Genomic DNA, 24,586 nt, shown 5'->3' with positions numbered 1-24,586 from the left:
ATCATTGAATAGTTTTCTTTCTTTGAACTTTCTCCAGTTTTTCAATATCCTTCCTATAATGAAGGGACAGAAATACAATATTCCAGCGGAGGATGTACTAAGACCATGCAAACATTCATCAGTTACATCCAGTCCCACATGCAGACACAGTCACACACTCTGCTTTGTGTGAACCTGTTCACACCTGAGAATTATGTTGTTGGCTACCCCCATGCCCCAGCAGTGTCACACTTTGCCCTTTTATTCAAACTCTTTCTCATCACTGGAACACAGGAACTGGCATACGGGGTAAAGGGCTGCTGCTTATTTAACAATGTTGTTGCTGTTGAGCAGAGAGATAACAGCGTAACCAACACTCTCTGATGGATGTATTGACTCTCTAGGTCGCATTGAGGTCCAGCTGGTTGGAGGGGACACTGCCTGCTCAGGACGTGTTGAAGTAAAACATGGAAATACATGGGAGACAGTCTGTGATTCACACTTGGATTTCAACGCGGCCTCTATTATCTGCAATGAATTACAGTGTGGACAGGCTGTAGCCACCTTGGGAACAGCTCACTTCAGAGAAGGACATGATCTGATCTGGAAGGAAGAGTTCCAGTGTGTGGGGAATGAGTCTGTCCTTGAGAAATGTCCCAGGATGTCCCGTCCCAACCACACATGCTCTCACGCTAATGATATTGGCATATTCTGCTCAGGTAAGAACTCATATTGATGAACCACTAACATAGGCCCTATAGCTGGGCCCCTCAGTCTCTTTTCTCTCACATCCATGTATTCCACCTGTGAACCCACATCCCAGAAGACTTTACATGTTTCCATGTTGCTCCAAAGGATTCCTGTCTGTTAGAAAGGGTGGCTCCACTCTCCCTCTACCCATAGGGAACCAAGAAGGGATCCAAGAATGGAGGGAAACCCCATTATCTCTCTCACGTTCCTAACTCCATTTTTAGTGTCGTCAATAAATGGGGACAGTTCTATTAATTTTTTTCTCCAGCTACAAGGATAGGGTCCTAGCAGAGCTCTGATCCCCCTTATCCTCCACTAATAATAATGACTGTCACTCATATTCGAGTATGACTGTGACTTGAAGTCTGTTTCCACAAGTAGGGTTCAGGAAACGTGCCACAGCAAGTTGGTGTCTACGTTCCCTCCTACTGTTGAGCAAGGTGGAGCAACGATATTTTATTACGCATTCTGGTTCCCTTGTAGCAGAGTGTCAAGCTTGCCTGTCATGGGCCGTACCCTCCCAGGTCATTGAGTCCAGCAGATTTTGTCAGACCATTTGAATCCCATTATGCTGTATAGGTGGCGCTGTTGCAGGCAGTTAAGTTTTTGGATTTGGCAACGATAAAGGGGCAGGTCTCTAACGAGTATAGAAAACAAGGGAGCACAACAGCTCTGTAAACCTGGCATTTTGTGGATACTTGGCAGCTGATTTTAACATGCTGAAAGTTCTTTATCAATGCTGGTGTCGTCGGTAAGTGTACTACTTAGGTAGCAGAAGGACTTGATGTTGTTTAATTGGCAGCCATTAAATCTTATTTCAGGTGGTGTTGGAGGTAATGGCTGCATGTTCTCCACTGCTAAGAAGACTCTTCCCTACTCAGATACATCTGTAAAGGGAGAGGGCAGGGTCTAGTGGTCAGAGCACAGAACCTGAAATCTCAAGACCTGGGTTTTCTTTCCAGCTCTGCTGCTGTATTAATTAATGCTCCATGCTTGAGTTTGCCCATCTGTGAAATGGAGACAACAATTAATTACCTACCTCAGTGAGTGGTTGTGTGGCTTAACTTCATTAGTGTAAAGTGCTTTCAGGCACTTGAATGCATAGTGCTATGTAGGGCCAGGTGTTGTTATTTTAAAACTTAACTGGAAGAATTGGAGTGGTTGTGGCCACTTTTACCTTATTGCCCTGCAGTGGGGGTTGGCTTTGTGCCACCCATTAATAGGGATCTAATTATTAGAGACTAGCTGAAAGCCTGTGCTATTGCATGGGTGTAATTCGTAAAGTTTCACATGGGTGTAATTCGTAAAGTCATGTGAAGAAACAGTGACTGCTGGAAGCAAATATTAAGCAAAAAACAGAAAGAATATGAATGCAAAACATGTACATTGTCAATCTGAAATGTCCGCACGTGTGACAGCTTTGGCTCCTATCACCTAGCTCATATACTCACCTCCCTCCCAGCTGTTTGGTAAATTACTTGACCATGAAACTTACTTATTACCAAGGTGCATTTCACCAATCTAAGTATACTATTGTACCAATACTGTATTTATTGCTAAAGCATGTTTCACCAAAGTTTGTCAATGGAGTTTTTCACCGCCCTCTATTCCCCTGCCAATTTTAGGTTGAAACGTCAACCTTGTAATGGACACAAAAAGCACCTCTCTCCCTGGCTGCTCAGCTGGAGTCTGCACTTGCCCTCTCCTCACCCCTGAGATGGGGGAACTGCCCTTCATTCCCTCTTACTATCTTCACTATAGCAACCCACCTCTTGCCTCCTGCATTCCTGGGACTTCTCTGTCTGGGACTCTGCTACACCACAACTTTCACAACTTCACCCTGCCCTGCCTCTTGCTGCCCCAGGACCCTCTCTCTGCTCTAGGGACATACATGAAGGCAGGGCTAAGGGACAGGGCAGGTCTGTGTCCTCAGTCCAAAAGGTCTCACACACAGGTTGGCCCAGCCCTGAAAACTGGAGTATCAGAGGAGCTTCTTGCATCTTCACACCAGCTCCTCCTGTAGGAACTGAAATCCTGTGACTTGTGATCAGCTTGCAACAACTGGAAACACTGCCACACTGCCTTCCCCTGGCTGCTTGGAGGGAACCCCGTTTCCCACCACCAACCCCAGGCTTGAGAGCTGCCATCTGATCCCCTTCATCTCTCACCCCTATTGCTGTCCTCTGCAGCCCCCTCTGCCTCCTTTATGCCCCCACATTCCCCTTCAGCCACATCCTCCTGCCCCTCTCAGCCTCTCTTCTGCCCTCACATCCTCCAACACCCCATTCCCCTGAAACCCTTAGATCTGCCTCTTGCCCTCAGTGTCCTGCTCTCCTCACTCTCCCCACCCTCCTTTCACAGGGTCTCTGGGGCCACTCACACTCCCTGCATCCTCTCCAGCCCCCTGAGCCATACAGGAACAGCCATGTTCCCTGTGGGCTTCAGTTTCATTGAAAACAGTGGGAGGCGGCAGCCAACTTTACTCAGGGTGGCCTCAGTCCCACATGCTGACAGACTGTAGGGAGATGGTGGCATCTCGCTGGCTTCAGCCCCAGTGACAGCGACAGGAGATGGCGCCATTTGGGAATAAGGGAAACTCGGAGAGTTGAAAATGGCTTATAACTTAAAAGTTGGATGGCAAGTGACTGTGAATTCTAGTGATGACTGAGCCTGGTGATATTCTAAACCAGAGGAGCTCTCAGCCAGGCTTGTAGCTTGCCCCAGCATTTCACGCTGACTCAGCACACATCCTAGGTGTCAGAGTGACTAACAGACAGAGTGACATTCCTGGGATCTTCTTATATAGGTAACAAAGGTCGCCTTCTTGTCAGGGCCAGGGTCTTGTCAGGACACAAATCTAAATGGATGAGCTAAAAGAAGAGCGGGGCCAGCTAGCGAGGTGCCTTTCCCAACATCACCGCTAACAGCAGAGTCTGGAAAGGATCTGCACTGCCCACTAGCCTGCCTGTGAAACACACCACTGGCCGAAATCCCAGTCCATGGCAGCCATCTGGATAGCCTGTCACTGTATCCATGAGGAGCCCTTGCTGTCTGGCCATGGTCTTACTGCCAGGTATGGTACTGGGATGTGCAGGTAAAAATGGAAAACAGGGGGATATTTGTCCTGAAAGGTGAAGTCCTGGAGAGAGGAAGCCAGGATTAGAGAGGGGGCGTACTTCTGTGTAAGGCGCAGTTGCCACCTCCAAGGCACAGTAAAACTAGCAGTCCATGGGCAGGCCCAGGGCCCAGGGGAGTGGGGCTGGCCTGTGAGCTGGCCAGGTCCCAGGGCTGGGGGTGGGAGAGGGAAGGTTCCAGGGCTGGGGGCAACCATGGGGAGGGGCCCAGGTCTTGAAAATTTATGGGAGGCTTGGTGGGATTCGGGGCTGGGAGTAGGGCACTGCTCTCACTTTCACTGGTGTCTGCCCTGGCACACTGCACACATGCAGAGCAGGATGAGGGTGCCAGCTGGGAGGCCGTTGAATGCTCCCAGCCGTGACATGTGCAACTAGAGTTCCGAGATCACTTCATGCCCAGGTGTGTTTGTGCAACACCAACCCCTCCCCCACCCCCAGCCAATAACACCTTTGGACCAGCAACTGGCAAGGCCATAGAAAAACTGGCCAGGCCCCTCAAAAACAAGTCAGGTAGTATAAGACTGTTGGCGGGGAGAGAAAGAGACCTCAGCCCCATGGTGCTCATTCCTACACATTTCTTGGAGTGAGCTTCTAGTGATAACAAAACCTTCATCTGCTCTTCTCTCCTTTTTCCCTTCAGTGGTGCGTTTGACTCACTTTGGTCCTGATCCAGCAGTGGCAGCTGAGGGCACTCAGCCCCTCACAGGATCCTCTCAGCACCTTGTGGGATTGTGTCCTGTACTTGAGGGGCTGTCCCTTGCTGAACTCCATGTTCTGGAATGTCCCAGGCTATCCGCAGGCAACCTTAACTCTGCATTAATGAAGTTTTTACCATTTAATTCTACTAAAAATCTGCTCTGAATCCCCAGTTCTACCCACAATCTCAGAACAGCGCTACAGCTTGAGGCAGGGAAATAGTCACCAGTGTTTGCTTTTTAATTGTCATCAGAAAGTCGCATATTGAGCACTGTTGGATGGACTGAGGTAGTTCACAACTCTTAGAGCTACTGTTTCACTTACATCAATGGAAGCCCCAAGCAGCTCTTCACCAAGGGAAATGATCCCCCTGGAGCTGGCAATAACCATGGGGCTTATCTGCTCTCCATCTACAGTCACTGCATTGGGTGTAGCTGTACTGAATGGTGGAAGAATACGCTGGAGCAGCTTGGGAGAGCTGTGGTTGTAATATGAGGAGATCTGGGGATTAGTTTGAGGGGCATCAGAGAGCTGTGAATGTGATACGAGGAGATCTGGGCCTGAACGCCCCCATGCGTGTTATCAAAGGGAAGATGTGCATATGGACCTTCAGGTTCCAGTCAGCATCATTTGTGTAGGCTGTGTCAGGAGCAGGGCACTGGATTCATCTTGCAATGGGTATTGTCAGTAGTGAGTTGGGACATGAGAGCTGTTTGTGGATTTAATGATGGGTGGGGGAAAGTAGGTTTAGGTGATATCTTGTGTGGATCAGTTACGGGGCTGTAAAAGGATATGAAGTGGTTGTTGAATTTGCAAGTGTGGTGTGGTCTCATGGGGTAGGCTCAGTGTTTGAGCTCAGGGAAACAACTGTTTGTCTACAGTATTATTGTACTATAACAGTGTATGGAGTAAGATATCATATAAACACTGGTGACATGTTGGTTATGGAAATCGTTGTGCAAGGAATATACAGATTGTGAGTAAAGAGTTATGTATGTGTGATGGAAATATGTTCCTAAAATATGTTTTGGGAACAGACTTGATAAACAAGTTTTTCCTGGGGAAAAGCATGTCATTTTGCCTGTGTCTCCAATGTAAACTGGGCATGATGATGCCAGAGAGAGTTGAAGTTACGTTACATATCATTCACCAGGGGGATGGGAAGTCAACAGGTAGCGTCAAAAAGCAGGGGAGAAGAAGTTTATCTGGGGATGCACTTTAGACAAGCATGTTTCAAAAATTTACTGGACTATAAAAACAAGAACAGAAAATGCCTTAGTTATCTAACATTTAAGGGGCAAAGAGGATTCTGTGAATGTTGGCTCCTCCTGCTAGAAGATATGGAAATGCTGGTAGCTTGATGTAAGAGAGAAAGCTGTTGAAGCAAAGATTGTAGCTTGCTAAAGTTAAGCCTTAGACACTAGGAAGTGTGCAATATTTTGTTTTGTTTGTAAGCATGTTCTGCTTCTGTTATCACTGCTTAGTATGATCTATGTTCTTTATTAATAAATGTATTCTTACTCAGCTCAGTGCTGTTTGTTAATGTAAAGAGTGTGTCCTCTGCTGGGCGAACAGGTTAGTGTGTGTGCGTGTACTGTCTCTTTGGAGACAGTGGAGTTAATAATTTCTGTGAGTGATGAGTGAGAGGCATTGGAAACTACAGGGAGACATCTCAGGGGAACTTGGGACCTCTGGGTTCATTGAACATTACCTTCAAGGCAAGATGGTGTAGACAGGCAGAATTTCAAGGAGTTTGCTGGTGAGGCAGACAGATTGGTGGGGCAGGGAGCCGACACACAGTTTAAGCTCCAGCAAAGCTCACTCTAGCTGAGGCAGAGGGGTAACACAGAGGCTTCTGGTACTGGATGCTCCGAGAGAGCATCACAACTCAGATGAATTTCATCAGGACCTGGTTTCAGAGTGAGCTGTAGCTCACGAAAGCTTATGCTCTAATATATTTGTTAGTCTCTAAGGTACCACAAGTACTCCTTTTCTTTTTATCAGGACCTGGGACTCAAATACATCTAACTTATCTAAATATTCTTTAACATGTTCTTCCCTAGTTTTGGCTTGTGTTCCTTCCCCCATGTTGTTACTATTAATTGTGTTGCGTATCTGCTCACCATTAACCTATTTAGTGAAGACTAAAGCAAAATAGGCATTAAACACCTCAGCCTTCTTGATATCATCCCTTATTAGTTCTTCTTTGCACTAAGCGGAGGACCTGCACTTTCCTTTGTCTTTCTTTTGCTCCCTAAAGTATTTATAAAACTTCTTCTTATTCCCTTTTATGTCCCTTTCTGAGTGTAACTCATTTTGTGCGTTAGCCTCACTGATTTAGTCCCTACATGCTGGTGTTGAGGTTTTGTACTCATCCTTAGCAAGCGGTTCACATTTCCACTTTCTGTAGGATTCCTTTTTGATTTTTGGGTCGTTAAAGAGCTCCTGGTGGACACATATTAGTCTCTTACGAGTCTGTCTTTCTTTCGCATCAGCATAGTTTGCAGTTGTGTCTTTAATAGTGTCTCCTCGAGGAACTGCCAGGTCTCCTGATCTCCTTTTTTCCCTAAGATTTTCTTCCCTTGGCACCTTACCAACCAGTTCCAGTGTTTGTTAAAGTCTGCTTTTTTTTTTTTGAAGTCCATTGTCTTTATTCTGCTGCTCTCACTCCTTTCTCTCCTCAGAATCATAAAAGCTATTTTTTCATGGTCCCCTTGGTTACTTCTTCCACTTTCTGGAACAAAAAGTTATCCCCAACACCTTCCAAGAAATTATTGGATATTTTGCCGTATTACTTTTCCAACAGATGTCTGGGTAGATAAAGTCCCCTGTTACTCTCAGGTCTTGTGTTTTGAATATTTCTATTATATGTTCTAATAATGCCACCCTGATTGGGTGATCTATAGTAGACCCCTACCATGACATCACCCCTGTTCTTCCTACTTTGATCTTTGCCCAGAGGCTTTCCGCTGGTCTGCCTCTGACCCCCTTATGGGGCTCAGAACCTCAGACTTGCCCAAGGTCAGACAGCAGGCCAGTGGCAGAGCTGGGGACAGTCCCAGTCCAGTGGTTTTTCCACTAGGCCGCAAGGTTGCTATGTGATTCCTCAGTGCTCCTCCCCATCCTATACATTTTGTTACAATGCCATGGGGATAATGGCTGTTGTATAGTTGATTCCAGGGCCTGCAAAGGGGTAGCGTTCCCCTAGATTGCAGCACACACATGGAAGGGGAGAATTCATGGTTTATGTGCCCCCTCTCAACCCTCCAATTTCCTCAGCTACCCCTTTCAGTCTCCAACCCCTCCTGTCTTCTCCCCTCCTCCTCTCTGAGTCCTCACTCTCTCCCCCTTGGCTGAGCCCGCCGGACACTTCTCTCCACTACCAGCGATTCCCATTTGTCTTCCTCTCCATAACAAACACTTCCCTGGCTGCAAACCGAAACCCGTCTTCTCCTGTTACCACCTACTCTAGCACCCCCGATCATCCCTCCCCTGAGCATTCACATTTGGAAGTTGTTTTCTTTCCAAAAGCAGTTTCAGCACCTTCTGAGTTTTCTGCTGCACTCAGATTATAATTCCCCCAAAACAAAATCCCCCTTGGAGACAGGCAAATTGGAGCAATGAACCTCCTTTTTTAACACCACTTTTCTTTTCTGGGCTGGAGTTGCACTCACAGTGACAGGGGTGGGGGTACCTAGCTGTAAGGACCACAATTTACCCTCAAAACCACCCACATCTCATACCTGAGTGGCACTTTTCCAGATAGCTAGCTTCTCTCACTGCACATGCTCATTGTAGTCCATCAGGTGTGCATGTAGGCGCACAAGCCTTCACAAGCACCTAACTGGAGAAGCAATCTCTTTTTGAAATAACATTTTAATTTGATTTCCTCCAAAGGGCTGGTGGGTGCCATATTCTCTGTTGGGGGTAACCCTTGAGTGTCTGAGACCCTGGTGCAATGCTCAGAGCACTGGTTTGATCTCTATCTGTGAGCAAAAATAAATTGCCAGCATCTGTCAACTTTAAGGCAACTGGATGTGTTTTTTTTTCTGGGAGCTCTAGCTCAGGAGTCCCCTGGGCAAATGGCCCCAAGTTTGGATCACTACTACAACCCTGTGCTCCTAGGTGAGATGCCAATTTTCAAGGCAATCCAATCAACAATGGAACAGTTCAGCTTTAAAGAGAAACTGGTCTCAAATGTAACTATTTCAGAGCTGTCATTATGCTATAATCAGGGCTTAAATTATCATATAGTATTTCCCAGACCCCCCAATTTCTCTCCATTTGAGGATCCAGGGTGGGGTGGGGTCTTGGGGCTTCAGTTCCACGGAGCACGCTGCGGCTCAGAGCTTCTACCCTGCAGCACACTTCCTTCAGTTTTGAAAATATTTACTAGTGCAGAGCTCCGGGCAGCTCTGGCTAAAGTTAAGTCTTGGTTTTAATATCACTACTCTGTAGTTTTTTCCCAGTCAGATCCCTCAATGCTACTGTTCTGATTCAGTGAGCTCCTAATAACCTAGGACACAACAACCATGACATGTAAAGACCCGCTTCTTGAATGCCAGCCCCTGAAGTCTCCTTTGGAACCACCAGAGAGGAGATTGCCCCTGCCCCCTGATAATCCATCCCAGGAATGACACTGACCCGAGAGCGGCACATGCTGGTGCAGAGTTTGGTGGGTGCTGTGTGACCCCTCACACAAGGCAGACATGAGCAATAGCACCTGCACTGTAAGAGCCTGATCATCACGTCTGAACATCCTGATTAAACAAAGTGCCCAGTAAACTAGGAAATAATTATTAATTAATTATCTGATGTCACTAGCGCTTCTTCATCACAACTTGGATACAATTGTGTAAGAGAAATGTCCCTCTGATCTCCCTTCTCCTTCTTCTCAGGGTACGGCGGGTACAGGCTGGCAAACGGCAGCACAGGGTGTTCGGGGAGAGTGGAGCTTCTCCACGGTGGTGCCTGGGGAACCCTCTGTGACTCCCAGTGGGATTTACAGGCTGCCCACGCCCTCTGCCAGCAGCTTGACTGTGGATTCGCCCTGTCGATGCCAGCAGGGCAGCTCTTTGGCACAGGAGACGGGCCTGTCTGGAACGGCACGTTTGGCTGTGAGAGGAACGAATCCCGCCTGAGAGACTGTCCTGTTACTGCGCTGGGTACAACTGAGTGTCCCCCTGGGAGTGAAGCCAGCGTGGTGTGTTCAGGTGAGCAGCTGCAGTGGGAAAGAAAAGAATTGGGGATTGGGGAACATCTTGTCAGATCAGTGAGGCTATGCTGATTTACACCAGGTACGGGTCTGGCCCAACCCAGCCTGCTTCGCAAGAGGAATGGCCAGGGTTATTTGCTCAGGTAAGTTTAATAAAGACGTGTATATGTTAGTTACAGTGCAGTGCGCTGCCCAGATTAGGATCTTCATGAGTACTCCCATTGACTACAGTACGCAAGGTAAGTAGGGGTATCGGAGTGTTGCTCTCTTTGTTTAAGCTCCCCAGATCAGAGACACTTCCGGGTGCAGTGAGGGGGTGGCGAGGTGGATCCTAGCACTAGGCTAGAGTGAACCGGAGAGAATGGCTCTGTGCTATAAACTTGGGCTTTGTGATTCACAGATTCCCTCAGTCTCAGCAGGGCTGACTCACCCCTTCATCAGGTTGAGGTTGGTGTTGCAGAAGCAACCTATACGCAGAGATCTCATCCATGCTGTGGGGCCATTACAATCCCATTTCACTCTCTGGAAAAGTAGGTGTTTGCCCTGGTGTTCCTGGCCAAAATGCCTCTCCCCCTTCCCCTTCCAGCCCATTGCCCACCACGGGTTGTGTGCTAGTAGGCTGAAGCCCACAGTTGCAGAGCTTGCTCAGTGTGTGTATATGTTTATAGACATAAGAACAACAAAACCTACAAAACAAATATTACCAACATAGTCCCCTTGGTTGTGAAAGGGTGGGAGGAAGGAGGAAGGGTGGGAGAGAAGAAAGGGGAGTAGGGAGAGAGGAAGATGAGGAGAGGATGTTGGGGTCTGGCCCATCAGCCCTGCAAGGAACCTTGCTATCAGATGCTCTGCTCCCCAGTGAATAAGGCCTGCCCAGTACCCCTACGTAATGTAAAGTCCAGGCAAGCAGCTGCAGCTTGCAATGGTCAGTGAGACAATCACCAGCCCATTTTTTTTCCTTCTGCCCAAAGATTGTGGGAAGAGAGGGATTCTGCTTTGCTGGGAATCCCAAAAACAGATGGCCAGGCATGTACTGTGTGTTGGTCTAGCCCCAATCTTCATCACAGACAGAGCAACAGTTCACCCTGGTGTGACATGCAGGTCAGCTTAGCCGATCCCACACTTTCCTGGTATGTACAGGAATTTTTACCAATCATGGAACGCTACCTGGCAACATGGGACAAAATTCAGTCAACAAACAGAAGGAACAGGGAGACCAAAAAAGATTGAAATATTAAATAAAACCCAACAATATTTGTAACTAAAAATTAAAAAAGGACAGCAACATTTTTGTATCTGAAATTTTTGTCACAGAAAGGAAATTTCTTTCAAATTCACTTCATTCAAAACAGCAATTGTGAGTCATATTTTTTTCATTAGAAAATTTTCAACCATCTCTCCCCTAGCTTAACTATATGAGACTCAAACTCCCTTCAGCAGGGCCTGAGTGAGGAAGGACTGGATTATACTCCCACTACTCTTTTTATCTCAGGCAATGTCATTCTTTCCTCTCCCCAGTGTAAACTCTGTTAGCTCCATCTCTTACATAAACACCATTAGAACATAAGAACAGCCATACTGGGTCAGATCAACGGTCTATGTAGCCCAGTATCCTGTCTCTGACAGTGGACAGAGCCAGATGTTTCAGAGGGAATGAACAGCACAGGGCAATTTCCAGTGATCCATCACCTGTTGTTCAATCCCAGCTTCTGGCAGTTGGAGGTTTAAGGAAACCCGGAGCATGGAATTGCATCTCTGAGCATTTTGGCTAATAGCCTTTGATGGACCTGTCCTCCTTGAATATAACTATTTCTTTTTTTTTGTTAAACCCAGTTATACTTTTGGCCTTCTCAACAAGTTTCACGGGTTGACTGTGGACTGAGTGAAGAAATACTTCCTTTTGTTTGTTTTAAATCTGCTGCCCATTAATTTAAAATGGCAGTAGCATGATAGTTAAGGTTGCACCAGAGTTTTTCTTTAGGCAGAGAAATTAAACTTTCACCGGAATTGCCCATTTTATATATTAGGATTGAGTTTAAAATGTTATTCATATGTAACCCTTCTGCCAGGTCAAGTCAGCAGCAACACCTGTGGGTTCCTCTTAACAATACAGAACAGAACCTGCTCAAGTCCACACTCAGTAATCTGGGAAAACCGATGACCATAGATAGAAGGTGATAAAGTACAGGTAGGAACAGAAGAGAAACAGTCAAATGAAAAAGAGTCCCAGTCAATTGCATCACATAATGACAGACAGCAAAAAAGTGACACATTTTATAAGTGCTTGTATATGAATGCTTGAAGTCTGAATACTGAGATGGGTAAACTTGAGAGCCTGATGTTAAATGGGGATATTGATGTAACCGGCATCACAGAAACTTGGTGGAACAAGGATAATCATGGGACACGGTAATCCCAGGGTACAAAACATACCCAAATGACAGAGTAAATCATGATGGTGGGGGAGTGGCACTATATGTAAAAGACAGTATAGAGTCGTACAGAAGAAAACCTTTAATGAATCAAACTGTACCATAGTATTTCTAAATACCTAGGTCTAAGTATTAGACCTACTTTCGGACAGTGTCTCTATTGCAAGAGACTGCCCAGCATGCACCAGCAGTGAGGCTCCCCCACTAACGGCTGAAATCACTGAGAGCTGTGTTAAGGTTGCGGGGGGAGGGGGATGAAGACATCATGGCAAGCTGGTGTGGCAAGAGGTGTGGCAAGCGGCTAGCAGGGCGGGTGGCAGAGAGGCTGGTGGAGAGTGCCAGAGCAGAGCTCCACAGGGGCATGGCAATTGGCTATTGAGGCAATGAGCGAGTGCCCGAGCAGTGTAGCGTGTAAGGTGCCTCCTTACCCCCACCCCTGCCTTTGACACAGGGTGGGAGGTGAACTCTGAGGATGAACCTCTGAACCCTGGGGCTGCACTGGCCAAGGACAGCAACTGTGAGTGGGGTACACAGAAGGGACGGGCACGTTAAAGGGACTTTTGAGTTGCTGGACTTAAGATCTTGAGGGGAAAAGGACACTGCCCAACTTCCTTGGGGGTGGGTCTTTTGCTTATGTTTTTTGTTTATGAACCCTAGTTGCAGTGTTTTCCCAAATTAATGCTGAGTTAATTCCCTCCTTTCATTAAAGTGTTTTTGCTACACTCAGACTCTGTGCTGGCAAGAGGGGAAGTATTGCCTCTTAGAGGTGCCCAGGGGGTGGTGTGTAATTGACCCAGGTCACTGGGTCGGGACACGAGCCGGTTTTGTGTTGTATTGTTGAAAAGGAACCCCTAGATACTGAACTCAGCCCTTGTTGCTGCTGGCTCCACCTGGCAGAAGGGTTACATCTACACTATGCTCCTTGTGTTGGCAGAGTGAATCCACACTACCAGCTCTTGCAGAGACATAGAGCAGTGCACTGTGGGTAGCTATCCCACTGTGCAGCTGGCTGCAGGGTGCTTTGGGAAGGGTTTGCAATGCCTCATGGGGCAGGTACAGCGTCACATGATGCAGGTTTCTCAATCCCATTGTTCCATGGGCATCCTACTAGACTTCCAATCACTTTTCAACTGAAGTGTGTCAGGGGAATAGGGGAGAGTGTTTGACAGGACACAGAGACAGAGTGTGTGTGGAAGTTTGTGAGAGATTGTGTGAGGGGGATTGTATATGTGAGAGAGACAGAGTGTGTGTTGGGGAAGTGTGTGTGTTGGGGGAGAGTGTGTCAGCATACTGTCTCTTTAAGTTCAGGCAGCAGCTTGAGAAACCAATTCTGAGGTAAAAAGAAAAGGAGTACTTGTGGCACCTTAGAGACTAACCAATTTATTTGAGCATGAGCTTTCGTGAGCTACAGCTCACTTCATCGGATGCATACTGTGGATGCATCCGATGAAGTGAGCTGTAGTTCACGAAAGCTCATGCTCAAATAAATTGGTTAGTCTCTAAGGTGCCACAAGTACTCCTTTTCTTTTTTGCGAATACAGACTAACACGGCTGTTACTCTGAAACCTGTCAATTCTGAGGTAGAGGGAGAGGGACACCCTGCCACACATCAGTCCCCGGGCTCTGCAAAGCACAGCTGTCTTTCCCTCTTCCTCCCCGCAACAGCAGGCCACTGTGCCTGTCTTCTCTGCTGCCGCTGTGTTCCTAGTGCCAGGGAGAGCAGGATTCCACATTAATGATTCCTTCTGAGTTCTCCCACAGCCTCCTCAACTGCCAGGAGCAGCATCCTCAGCAGCTCTGTGAGCTTTCCAGGCTGAGGAATGTAAAAGCTTCCCAGAGCTTTGAAAGGGGAGGGGTGCATGCCCGTGTAGCGAGATTCAGGACAGCAGACTTCAAAACTGTGAGAAGAGTGGTCAGGGCAGGCATTATGGGATACTGGGATAGGCCAGTTATGGTGACATAACGAAGGGCAGCGTCTACACTGACACTTTGTAGCTTTAACTTTGCTGCAAAAAGCCTATAGGGCTCTGGCCTTTGTTCGGGGAAGGACAGCAAAGGGTCTAGGAGCCCAGGCCCTCAGGTAGGGCAGAGCACCCAACAGTCTTAGGGGCTCTGCCTTTTGGTTGGGGCAGATCAGAAAAGGGTCTAGGAACCCAGGCCCTCAAGCAGGGTGGGACACCAAATAATCAAAGGGGCTCTGACATCCTGGCTCTGACAGATGGCAGATAAATGCAGGCCTCCTAGCCTAAGGTGGGGAGGCTGCCACCCCAGGGGTGGGGTTGGTAGAAGCGAGGTAGGGAGACCTGGATCCACCCTACTCCACCGGGTCCCAGTCCAGGGCCCTAACAGTGGTGGATCAATCCGCCACTGGGTCAGCAGGGATCCAGCCACAACATGCTGACCTGGCTTCAGGCAGCAACCCAGCCAGACTACAGTCAGTTGTCCCTGGGCTTCTTCCTCCCCTCCCCTTGGGCTGTCCCTGGATCCTGTCCTTCATCTCACCGGGATATATGGCCAGTGGTAGTCCCAGCAGCTCCTCAGTCTCTGGAGTGACTGACAGCTCTGGAAACTGAGGCAAGTCTTCAGGGTGGCAGAGGTCCTCTTTGGCATCCTGCTCTGGCAGCGCAGTGGGGGACAAGCGTCTGTCTCCCTCAGCAGCTCCAACACAAGTGAGCTGCGGGGCCCACCTCCTTTTTACACAGTGTCATTAACTCTAACATACCTTTTCACAACTCTTCCACTTTTAGCAGTAGCCCAAAAATGAGTATATTCTTCTGTATCTGGAACTTGAGACGTAGCTTCAGAACTAGTGACAGAATGAATTTCCTTTCAGCTCTGTGTTCTCTTCTTTTGCCTTGGAATTAGGGGTTCACTTCTGAAGTGTCAGCTAGGACCTGAGGGAACATGTCGCAGAAGCCTGGCATTTTGAATCGAGATACAATCATCCTCTTAGAAATACGCGTTTTTGCAATATCAGCCCTGTTCTTCACAGATTCTGTGAGCAGGGCTTGCCTCTTGCTCACAATTTAACTTTGCTTTATATCAGCAAAGCTTTGACCACTAGTTTAGCCCTGGCCTCAGGCCTCATACCAGGCTTCTGATACAAGGGCTTATGTTTCAGGCCTTCTTCCTACTACAGTACTGAATCCTTTTTATAGGCCTCAGGAGCACTGTAAGGTCCAAAATGAATTTTAAAGACTCTGTAACAAACACAGTGAATTAAAATGGTGGATTCCTGGAGTCAGGTCATTACACAACTTGCCAGACGCCTTCCCAGCATCAAGTTTAACAAAAACTTTTCAGTGGTTCATGGCATGGAGAATATTTATCTTTTGTAAGTACAGAGTGACGCTCTCTAACCACAGGTTTATTAAGTTTTCTTAAATTTGGTCTTCTCAAAGTCTGATCTCTTCATTATCATTTCTGATGCCCATTCTGTCCCCTTCCTATGGGGAGCTGCGGGGTTGCTGCCTGCAGGCAAGGGCAGCGCACAGAGTTGCCTGGCCAAACCCTGAGCCTAGGAGCCAGACATGTTGGTTGCTTCCGGGAGCCGCTCGAGGTAGGCACCGCCTGGCCAGAGCCCTCACCCCTCACCGCCTTCTGCACCACAAACCCCTCATCCCCAGCCTCACCCCAGAGCCCGCATCCTCAACCAGAGCCTCAGCCCCTCCCGCACCCCAACCCCCTACCCCAGCCCAGTGACAGTGAGTGAGGATGCGGGACAGCAAGAGACAGAGGGAGGGGGGATGGAGTGAGTGGTGGTATGGCCTCAGAGAAGGAGCGGGGCAGGGGCGTTGCCTCGGGGAAAAGGCAGGGCAGGGGGTGGGGAAAGGGTGTTCAGGTTTGTGTGATTAGAAAGTTGGCAACCCTATATGTCTGTGTGTGGGCTGCTGCCAGTCAGACACACCTTGGCTCTCACCAGCATTGGGTATATTGCCGGGTGACTCCAACATACATTTCTGGGGGAAGATCCCAGACTGAAGGTATGTCCGGTACTGCTCAGCCCTCTCCTGAACAATACAAACTGATATAAAGTCAATTTTATTAATAGAAATGATATGCACAAATCTTGTTTCTAAAACAAACTTCCATTCACATAATAAAACAAGTTAATTAACTACAAAGAGATAGATTTTAAGTGAATACAAGTAATGAGGCAGAACAGTCAGAAATGTTTACAAGACAAATAAAGACAAAACACAACTACTGCCTAACTTAACAAACTATGCTAAATTCAAAGCCAAGTTTTTCTCATCAAAGGCTCTAACAGTCTTACTGGCCAAACTTCTTAGGCCAGGACCCTTTCTTCTGTTTAATGGCTGCTTCCTTTGTTCCTTCTGGTGCAGTGAATCAGTGGGCAGAGAGAGTAAGACAGGAGGAGGGGGGGCATGGAGTGCTTGTCCCTCATTTTTATAGTATCAGTCCCCCTCTTGGAAAACATTTCCAGTCTCTACGTAAAAGAATAAATGGACACAAATCAGACGTCAAGAATTATATCATTCAAAAACCAGTTGGAGAACACTTTAATCTCTTTGGTCACTCGATTACAGACCTAAAAGTGGCAATTCTTCAACAAAAAACTTCAAAAACAGACTCCAACGAGAGACTGCTGAATTGGAATTAATTTGCAAACTGGATACAATTAACTTAGGCTTGAATAAAGACTGGGAGTGGATGGGTCATTACACAAAGTAAAACTATTTCCCCATGTTTATCCACCCCCCGCCCCCCACTGTTCCTCAGACGTTCTTGTCAGCTGCTGGAAATGGCCCACCTTGATTATCACTACAAAAGGTTTTTTCCCCCCAGCTCTCCTGCTGGTAATAGCTCACCTTACCTGATCACTCTCATTACAGTGTGTATGGTAACACCCATTGTTTCATGTTCTCTGTGTATATAAATCTCCCCACTGTATTTTCCACTGAATGCATCCGATGAAGTGAGCTGTAGCTCCCGAAAGCTTATGCTCTAATAAATTTGTTAGTCTCTAAGGTGCCACAAGTACTCCTTTTCTATTTCCCGCTGAGATTCAGGAAACAGAAAGTCTCCTGGAAAGGATGTTTCCTGCTATTTTTCCTCACCTATTTGAGGTTTCTTTGTCCACCCTTCCTGCTTGATGACTCTGTTTACTGCTTAAATGCAAATTAAGCAAAGCACATATTCCTTTGTTTGAAACAGATGTTTGCCAACCTCAGTTTGGAACATGTATTAAGATCACCATGCAGTGGAATCTTATAACTTCACTTACAATGTTGACACACCCATTTTACCAGGAAATATTGACCAACAAATTATGAATTTTCAGATGATACCATACAAGACATACTTTGTACAGAGATTATTACAACAGTGTGTAGAGTGCGGACACGGGTACATTCTGTCACACCCTCCTGCATCTGAGCTCATAAAATAAGCTCCTCTGCCTCTGAGTCAATGCTATAAGAGAGCTCACACTTTCCCACATCAATCTGGGGACTCTTTTACTTAAGAGTTTCTTTATTTTATTCCTTTCTGCGAACTTTAACACGGTGTCCCACTATGTTTTTTTACTGTCTGTACATTTAGCACTCCTTTTCCCGCATTTATCTTGTGAATGCATAGACTGGCCACGATACTAACAAATGCCATTATCGTGTACAGTGCATTTTGTGCATATGCTGAAGATTTATTTTGTTTATTAAAACAACTGTTAGCTGTGAGCCTGCACTATGTAAATGCTCTGATCTGCAGACACAAGAGAAAGAATTCTAGATTCTGCAGGCGTTGACTCAGACAGTCCTGCCATTGCCACTACTATTTTCTATGTTTAAACTCAACTGTTGCTAGAATTTTCCCTGTAATGTTTTGCGAGCACACTTCCCAGGGAGTTAATCTCTAATTACATCTGATTCAAATGTGTCAAAAATGACAAGACTTCGCTAATTCGCTCAATATATTTACATAGGGGTGGATGGATTTGACAGCCATTTGCATTCTCTGTCTGAATTTGCACAGTTCATATACTATGTTTTATATGGAATAGCATAACCATCTAAAGGCACTTCCTTCCAAGCAGTAGGTCCAAATTCAACAGTTACTCCCAGGCTTGACTTGGTTGGAATTCAGCCTGGTTCTGACTTCTCCTCCTGCCTTAGCAGGCTACTCCCAATCCTCCTACCCAGGTAACTCCCCTGATATCAGGGTCTTCCCTACAGGATTCTTTCCTCAGTCTCTGCCACAGCTTCTTGAGTTTCCCCCCACTATCTCCAGCTTCCTGCTGCACTTTACTGGGGAATCATCTGTCTTCCATCAGGCCCCATTAAGGCTTTTAAGGCAGCATGGGTGGCTCCCTCACTAATCAGGATTGGCTGGCCCCAGGCCTCCAGCCCTTAAAGGGCAAGCCACCCTGTTTCAAGGAATCTCTTAATCCAGTTCCTGCTGTTATTTTGTTAATATAATGGTTAAATGAAAGGCCTGAAGCCTTAGACTTGCCGCTTGTTTGAGAATACAACTGTGCGGTCAAGAGGAAAGGATTTGTGAAGGTATTTGGGTAAACTGGGCATTGCCATCTTTCTACCACTCTTGCCTTCCAACCTGACTGCAACTGATCTGTGTGCAGAGTCTAAGTCATAGATGGATTCCTTCTTCTTTTGGGAGATTGCCAATAGACTACATTAAGCAGATCATAAGGTGAATGAGGCTTGGGGCCTGCAAGGCCAAACTTCTGCTTGAGTTGGGGAGGGGGGATAGAGGGAGCTGAAACACTTTCCCAACTTTGGGGAAAAGGGCTGGAAACTCCCTGCCTAAGTAGTGAGAGAGACTGAACTGGGGTTTAGGCCCAGAGGGCTAGTATGTAAGGACCCTAGGAGGCAAATGTTTTAATTACCTTTGGACTGAGTGAGTTATTAAAGGGATCTGAAGAGGGGAACAGAGGCAAGGTACAGCAGACTGACCTCTAGCCATGAGGGGGCACTCAGGAGGCAGCCAATCCTTATTACAGTCCCTAAATTCTTTGGTTTTGTGTCTGTCCAAGCCACTCCCCCTCCTCTTACCATCTCTTGCATTTCCTATTAGCCACATACAGCGTGCCATAGCCGTCTCCTGCCTGGATCACATCTGCTGGATAAGGGGATTCCCATCCTCACTGTGGGCAGCCTGGCTTCCATCCCACTGGGAACAGTCTTGTGTCTACATGCAAAGGCATTTTGGCTGAGATCAGCTGGTAGCTTCTGTCCTGCAGAGGAAAATAGGACATAGTGGCCATTTTTTCATAAAAGCAAAAGCCATGAGAGGGCCCCAGATTTTCCTGGGAACATAGCAGCTTTAAAAAAAAAAAAAGCACATAGGTTTGCGAGACTCATGATAATGTTGTGTGATTGGGCTACTTTGAGACTGTCCAGTCATTGCTCTCAATGCAGATCCTCTGCTGCTGGGCACTGACTCTGCTGGTAATAGCAATGGGGGTGGAGCTCAGTGCTCTTTGTAATTCTGTTCTGTCTCTCGTAGGTGCTGATGAGCTGAGGCTGGTCAATGGAAGCAGCCCCTGTGCCGGGAGAGTGGAGGTTAAACACCAGGATCAGTGGGGGACGGTGTGTGATGATAATTGGGACATGGCAGCTGCTGGGGTCGTCTGTAAGCAGTTGGGATGTGGAGTTGCTCTCAGTGCCCATTATTATGCTCATTTTGGAGAAGGATCTGGACAGATATGGCTGGATAACACTGTCTGTCGTGGTACCGAGTCTGCTGTCTGGGAATGTGAACACAACAGTTGGGGTGAGCATGACTGCAAGCATGTAGAGGACGCTGGAGTGACCTGTTCAGGTAAGGAATTGGCCAATTCAGTCCTACAAGCAAATCCTTTGAGAGAAAAAGGCTTGAACCCAGAGGCGTAAACGGCCTGTGACCCTAATGAGAAATGAATAAAAACTAGAGTAAGTTCTGTAATTATTATCCATCTTACTGGATAGTATAAAAACCTTGGGGGATTCCTATCAAATGAGAATTCCTATCTCTGAAGGGTTTTCATTATCCCAGTCTTCATAGTTTCAGTACCATGTCTTTCATTTTCCTTTTAATGTTGGCAGAGGGGTGTTTAGTCCAGCTGCAGGAGGCTGAACCATGGACCTGGGGGTCCTCACAAGGAGAAGACCCTGATCTGTCTGGCAACTTCTCTGCTCTGCAGGGCTGAACATCTTTGTGGTGCAGTTCACTTAGCCAGGTCCAGTGCTGCCTGCTCTACAAGGCACTGTAACTGATTCCTAGAAACAGAGAGCAGGGACAGGATGAAAGGCAACCACATGATCTTGGGGTGAAGGGGCAGCTAATGGCCCTCTCCCTACCCCCACACATTTATAGCTGCAGGATCAGATTTCCCCCATTTCCCATTAAGCTCCATTGATGGGAACTGGAGGAAGAATATAAGAAAGTAGGAGTTCCCTCTACCCCCTCTCTCCCTTCCCCTTTTATTCTCCCTCGCATTGGAATCCCCATCCTTACCTTCTTCAACAGATGCCCACCTGGTACTATACTTCCCCTCCCTGCTCTCCTTCCTTGAGCATGTCAAAACCTGGAACTCCTGTTGCAAAGGAAATTGCAAAAGTAGTAGTAGTAATAATAATAAATAATTCTGATTTGGAACAAGAATTTAGAATTTCAGAATTTCAGTGTAATGAGAATGCTGAAATTTAATTTCAACCTTATGGAAACATATTTGTTTGGACTTTATCTGCTCAACTATTCTGTATTATACATAAAATAAAAAGTTTAAGTTAAATGTTCTAAGGCTGAAATGAAATATTTTGATTTTATCAAATCTTTTTGATAACTTTTCATCTGAAGTTTGACAAAATTAGTCTATTTCTGCAGAACGTTTTGATTTTGTCAAAACCAGCTTTTTCAGATGGAAATCTGTTCCATCATAAAAATTTTGAGCAGCTCTACTCTTTCCCCTAGGTGTCCTCATTTGTGCCTCCCTATTCTGTTCTCCCTCTTCTCCTCTTCCTGTGTATGGGATATATATCTCTGTCTCTTCAAGTCCCTCCCTCTGACTGCTCTCCCTGCCCTGAAGGTCTTGTTTTCTCTTCCCCCACCCCACACTGTTCTTCATCTCTCTTCAGAGCACAGAGCAATAGAGATGAGAACTCCTTGTAGAAATTATATGGGATTACTCCCTGCCCCAAGGAGTGAGATTAATGGACACATCAGGAAGGAAGGAAGTATGAAAGAGAAGGGTACCAAGGGAGGGGGAGAGTGGAAGACCGATGAAAGAGTAGAAAGTAGGAGGAAAGTAGAAATGCAGGAAAAGAAGAATGGAGTCAAATCATTCTCCTTTATCTGGATAAGCTGTTTGTCCTACATTTCCATTTGATTGACTGAAGTTTAAGCCACTTGACTCATATTGGGTGTACACAGGTAAAACAGTCCATTTGCAGGCTCCATAGGAGGCCTGGATCCTGGAGAGCTCAGCATTCCTCTGTCAGTGTGAGCAAGTAATCAAGGAAGAGCTCAGCTGCCACTCACACAGGCAGAGATGAAGTACTGAGCAATTGCCCTTTGCTGCCCTGCTGTTCCCCTCAGGGGTTCCCTCCTTGCTAGGGCTGGATTAACCTAATACAGGAGCCTAGGCTCACCTGCCTCTGAAGCAGTACCACTCTCTGTGTGCGGTGGTAGTAGAAAGAGTCAAGTATGCAAGAGCTTTCTGAAGAGACTGTGGGCCCCTGCCATTGCCACCAGCGCATCAGGCTGGCCAGAACCTCCCTCATTCCCTGCTCCCTCTCTTCAGGTAGGTTGGGGTCTGGTCCAGGACGAAGGTGGTCTCAGGTCCCCACCAATCCAGGACAGGACTCTGTGTGTGTGAACCACACACAGTCACTTGACACAGCCCTTTGCTCTGGGACATGGGAGGTGCCATACACCGGGCCCTCTGCTCCAGTAAGTGGAAGAGTAATGGCAGGCTGGAGGCTCCCTCCATTCTAACCCCTGCCCCTCCCCAAAGAGCTTTAGGGTAGCAGCATCAGAGGCAATGGGTTTGACCTGGTTGAAGAGCAAGAGTGACAGCGCTAACCCACAACTGCTGCAGGGGGATAGCATATGTGATCTCTGTGGAGAAGGGAGGTCCATTGGTCCCTTATGGTCCAACCACAGAGGATGCTTGAAAAGAAAGAGTTCTTTTAACATAGTTTGCTTGAATAAATTTCAGTCAATGGAGCAAGGATTCCTTCAGAGCCCTGCCCCATTCCAAATGCATCTATACATTGAATTAGATGGAGTTTTTAAAAAATGATCAGTACAGTTCCATGTTGTTACATATGGAGATACAGTGATGATAAAATATTGGAGATCATTATTAAAAACATCTTTATCATTATTAAAATATTAGTGCACATGAGCAAAATACATTTCCATAGCCTTATAACTCAGCCAAATCAGAGTGGATCATCACCCTATATAGCAAGTATCTTCTCTCCAAATTTCAAGTTTTTGTCCTATTCCACTGAGATGCTAGAGCTGTTCGACACGCTCAAAAGTGTACTTATTTCACTGCTGTCTTTCTCAAAAGTGGTTGAAATACCTAGCTCCATCTTTTTGAAAGATTCACATTTGACAGAGGACAGACCTGGAAAATTTCAGGCCAAAAGGTGGTAGTTTAACAACACTATAAGCAACAGAACAAGGGCTTTAGGATGCAAAATGCTTAGGCAGCATTGGGTATAACTAGAGGCACGAGTTATACACACTGTTAAGAATGCCAATGGCTGCTACCCCAGTAGTGAACTCTACCCACCTATACAGCTGTACCTTCACAGAAAAACAGGAACTGCCATAGCAGATAAAGGTCTCCTGCCTGTTTGAAAGTATCTTAGTGCTGGTACAAGAAAGTCAACTTAATTTTAGTCAAGTGCGAGGGAGATTATGGGATGTCAATGTAACTAACAGTGATGGATTTACTGACGGTCTAGGACGACTTGAGCCCCAGCTGGTTGGAGGGAATACTGCCTGCTCAGGACGTGTTGAAATAAGACACGGAGACACATGGACCACAGTCTGTGATTCACACTTGGACCTTCAAGCCGCCAGTGTTATCTGTAATGAATTAGACTGTGGAACAGTTGTATCCACCCCAGGAGGAGCACGCTTCAGTGAAGGATATGGGTCAATCTGGTCTGAGAAGATCCATTGCTTGGGGAATGAATCACACCTTGTGTACTGTCCCAGAACATTTCATCCTAATGAGACATGTTCACACTCAAGTGATGCCAGCATTGTATGCTCCGGTAAGGATTCAAAGTGATAACTTTAAAATATCTATAATGTGTCTTACAGCTGGGTTGCTCAGCATCTCTCTACACAGATCACCATATTCATCCCCATTTTTCCCCTGTGAACCCACAAGCCTTTGCACTACTGGTTACAGTGATACTTCAACAGGTTCCTGACTGCTAGGAGAGATGATTCCACTCTCTCTTCTTCTCCCAGTGCTCTAGTTGCCAGGAGAGGATCAAGAAGAGCATTATTGTCTCGATCCCTTGTCCTTGTGTTGAAGTGGAACAGTTCTGCTCTCCAGTAGCACTCTCACTCACACTCTCTCTCTTCCTGTCCCCTCACCCCTGCCACAATTTGCATGTTATTCAGGGCTTCTTGGATGCTAAGCATGTCCTACTCTGCCATGTTTCTAAAGGGAGTGGTATCGTGTAAAGGTCAAAACAGAAAACCAAGAATTGGGAGACCTGATTTATTTCCCACTCCGACACTGACTCTTTGTCACTCAATCTTTGTTGCAGTTTACTCATATGTAAAATGGGGATAATAACACTTCCCCCTCTCTACCCCATTGTAAGTTTTAATCCATTAATGTTTATAAAGAGCTTTGAAATCCTTGGACATAAGGTGCCAGAGAAGCACAAAGTATTATTATTTTTAAAACTTGCATGATAGAGTTGCTAGTTGCAGTCACCTTTATTTGCTATAGCTCAGTGGTTTGAGCATTGGCCTGCTAAACCCAGGCTTGTGAGTTCAATCCTTGAAGGGGCCATTTAGGAATCTGGGGCAAAAATTGGGGATTGGTCCTGCTTTGAGCAGGGGGTTGGACTCGATGACCTCCTGAGGTCCCTTCCAACCCTGATATTCTATGATTCTATGTAACTGTCTGTACTACCAATTGATACTGATGTAAATATTAGGAATAATTGTGTACAAAAAGTCTACCAAAAATTAAGATTTTTGCATCCAAAATTGCAGGAAATGCTAACAGTAGGGTTGCTCATGCAATCGCAACTCTGGCCCCTTATGCTTTATCATATAATCTTTAATTACATGATCACATGCTATTATTTCCCATGCTATCTTTCCCATGGTATCTATTGTGCGTCTTGTTCCTTTCTCTCACACCTTTGTGCTTTATA

The 24,586-nt window shown here is 46.4% G+C and overlaps 1 protein-coding gene across 1 annotated transcript in view; it reads left to right on the top strand.

The window, feature by feature from the left end:
• Positions 1-8,641: 8,641 nt before the first annotated feature.
• LOC141985813 (antigen WC1.1-like) overlaps positions 8,642-24,586 on the top strand; it is a 46,537-nt gene continuing 30,592 nt past the window's right edge. The window contains exons 1-3 of the mRNA XM_074950041.1: positions 8,642-8,684; positions 9,458-9,772; positions 23,144-23,458. Coding sequence (XP_074806142.1) covers positions 8,642-8,684; positions 9,458-9,772; positions 23,144-23,458 — 673 coding nt within the window. The remainder of the gene's footprint in view (positions 8,685-9,457; positions 9,773-23,143; positions 23,459-24,586) is intronic.

This window comes from Natator depressus, chromosome 1, assembly GCF_965152275.1.
Source record: "Natator depressus isolate rNatDep1 chromosome 1, rNatDep2.hap1, whole genome shotgun sequence".
NCBI classification, from domain to species: Eukaryota; Metazoa; Chordata; order Testudines; family Cheloniidae; genus Natator; species Natator depressus.
The sequence above is the reverse complement of the archived record's forward strand: the minus strand, read 5'-3'. Positions and strand labels throughout refer to the sequence as shown.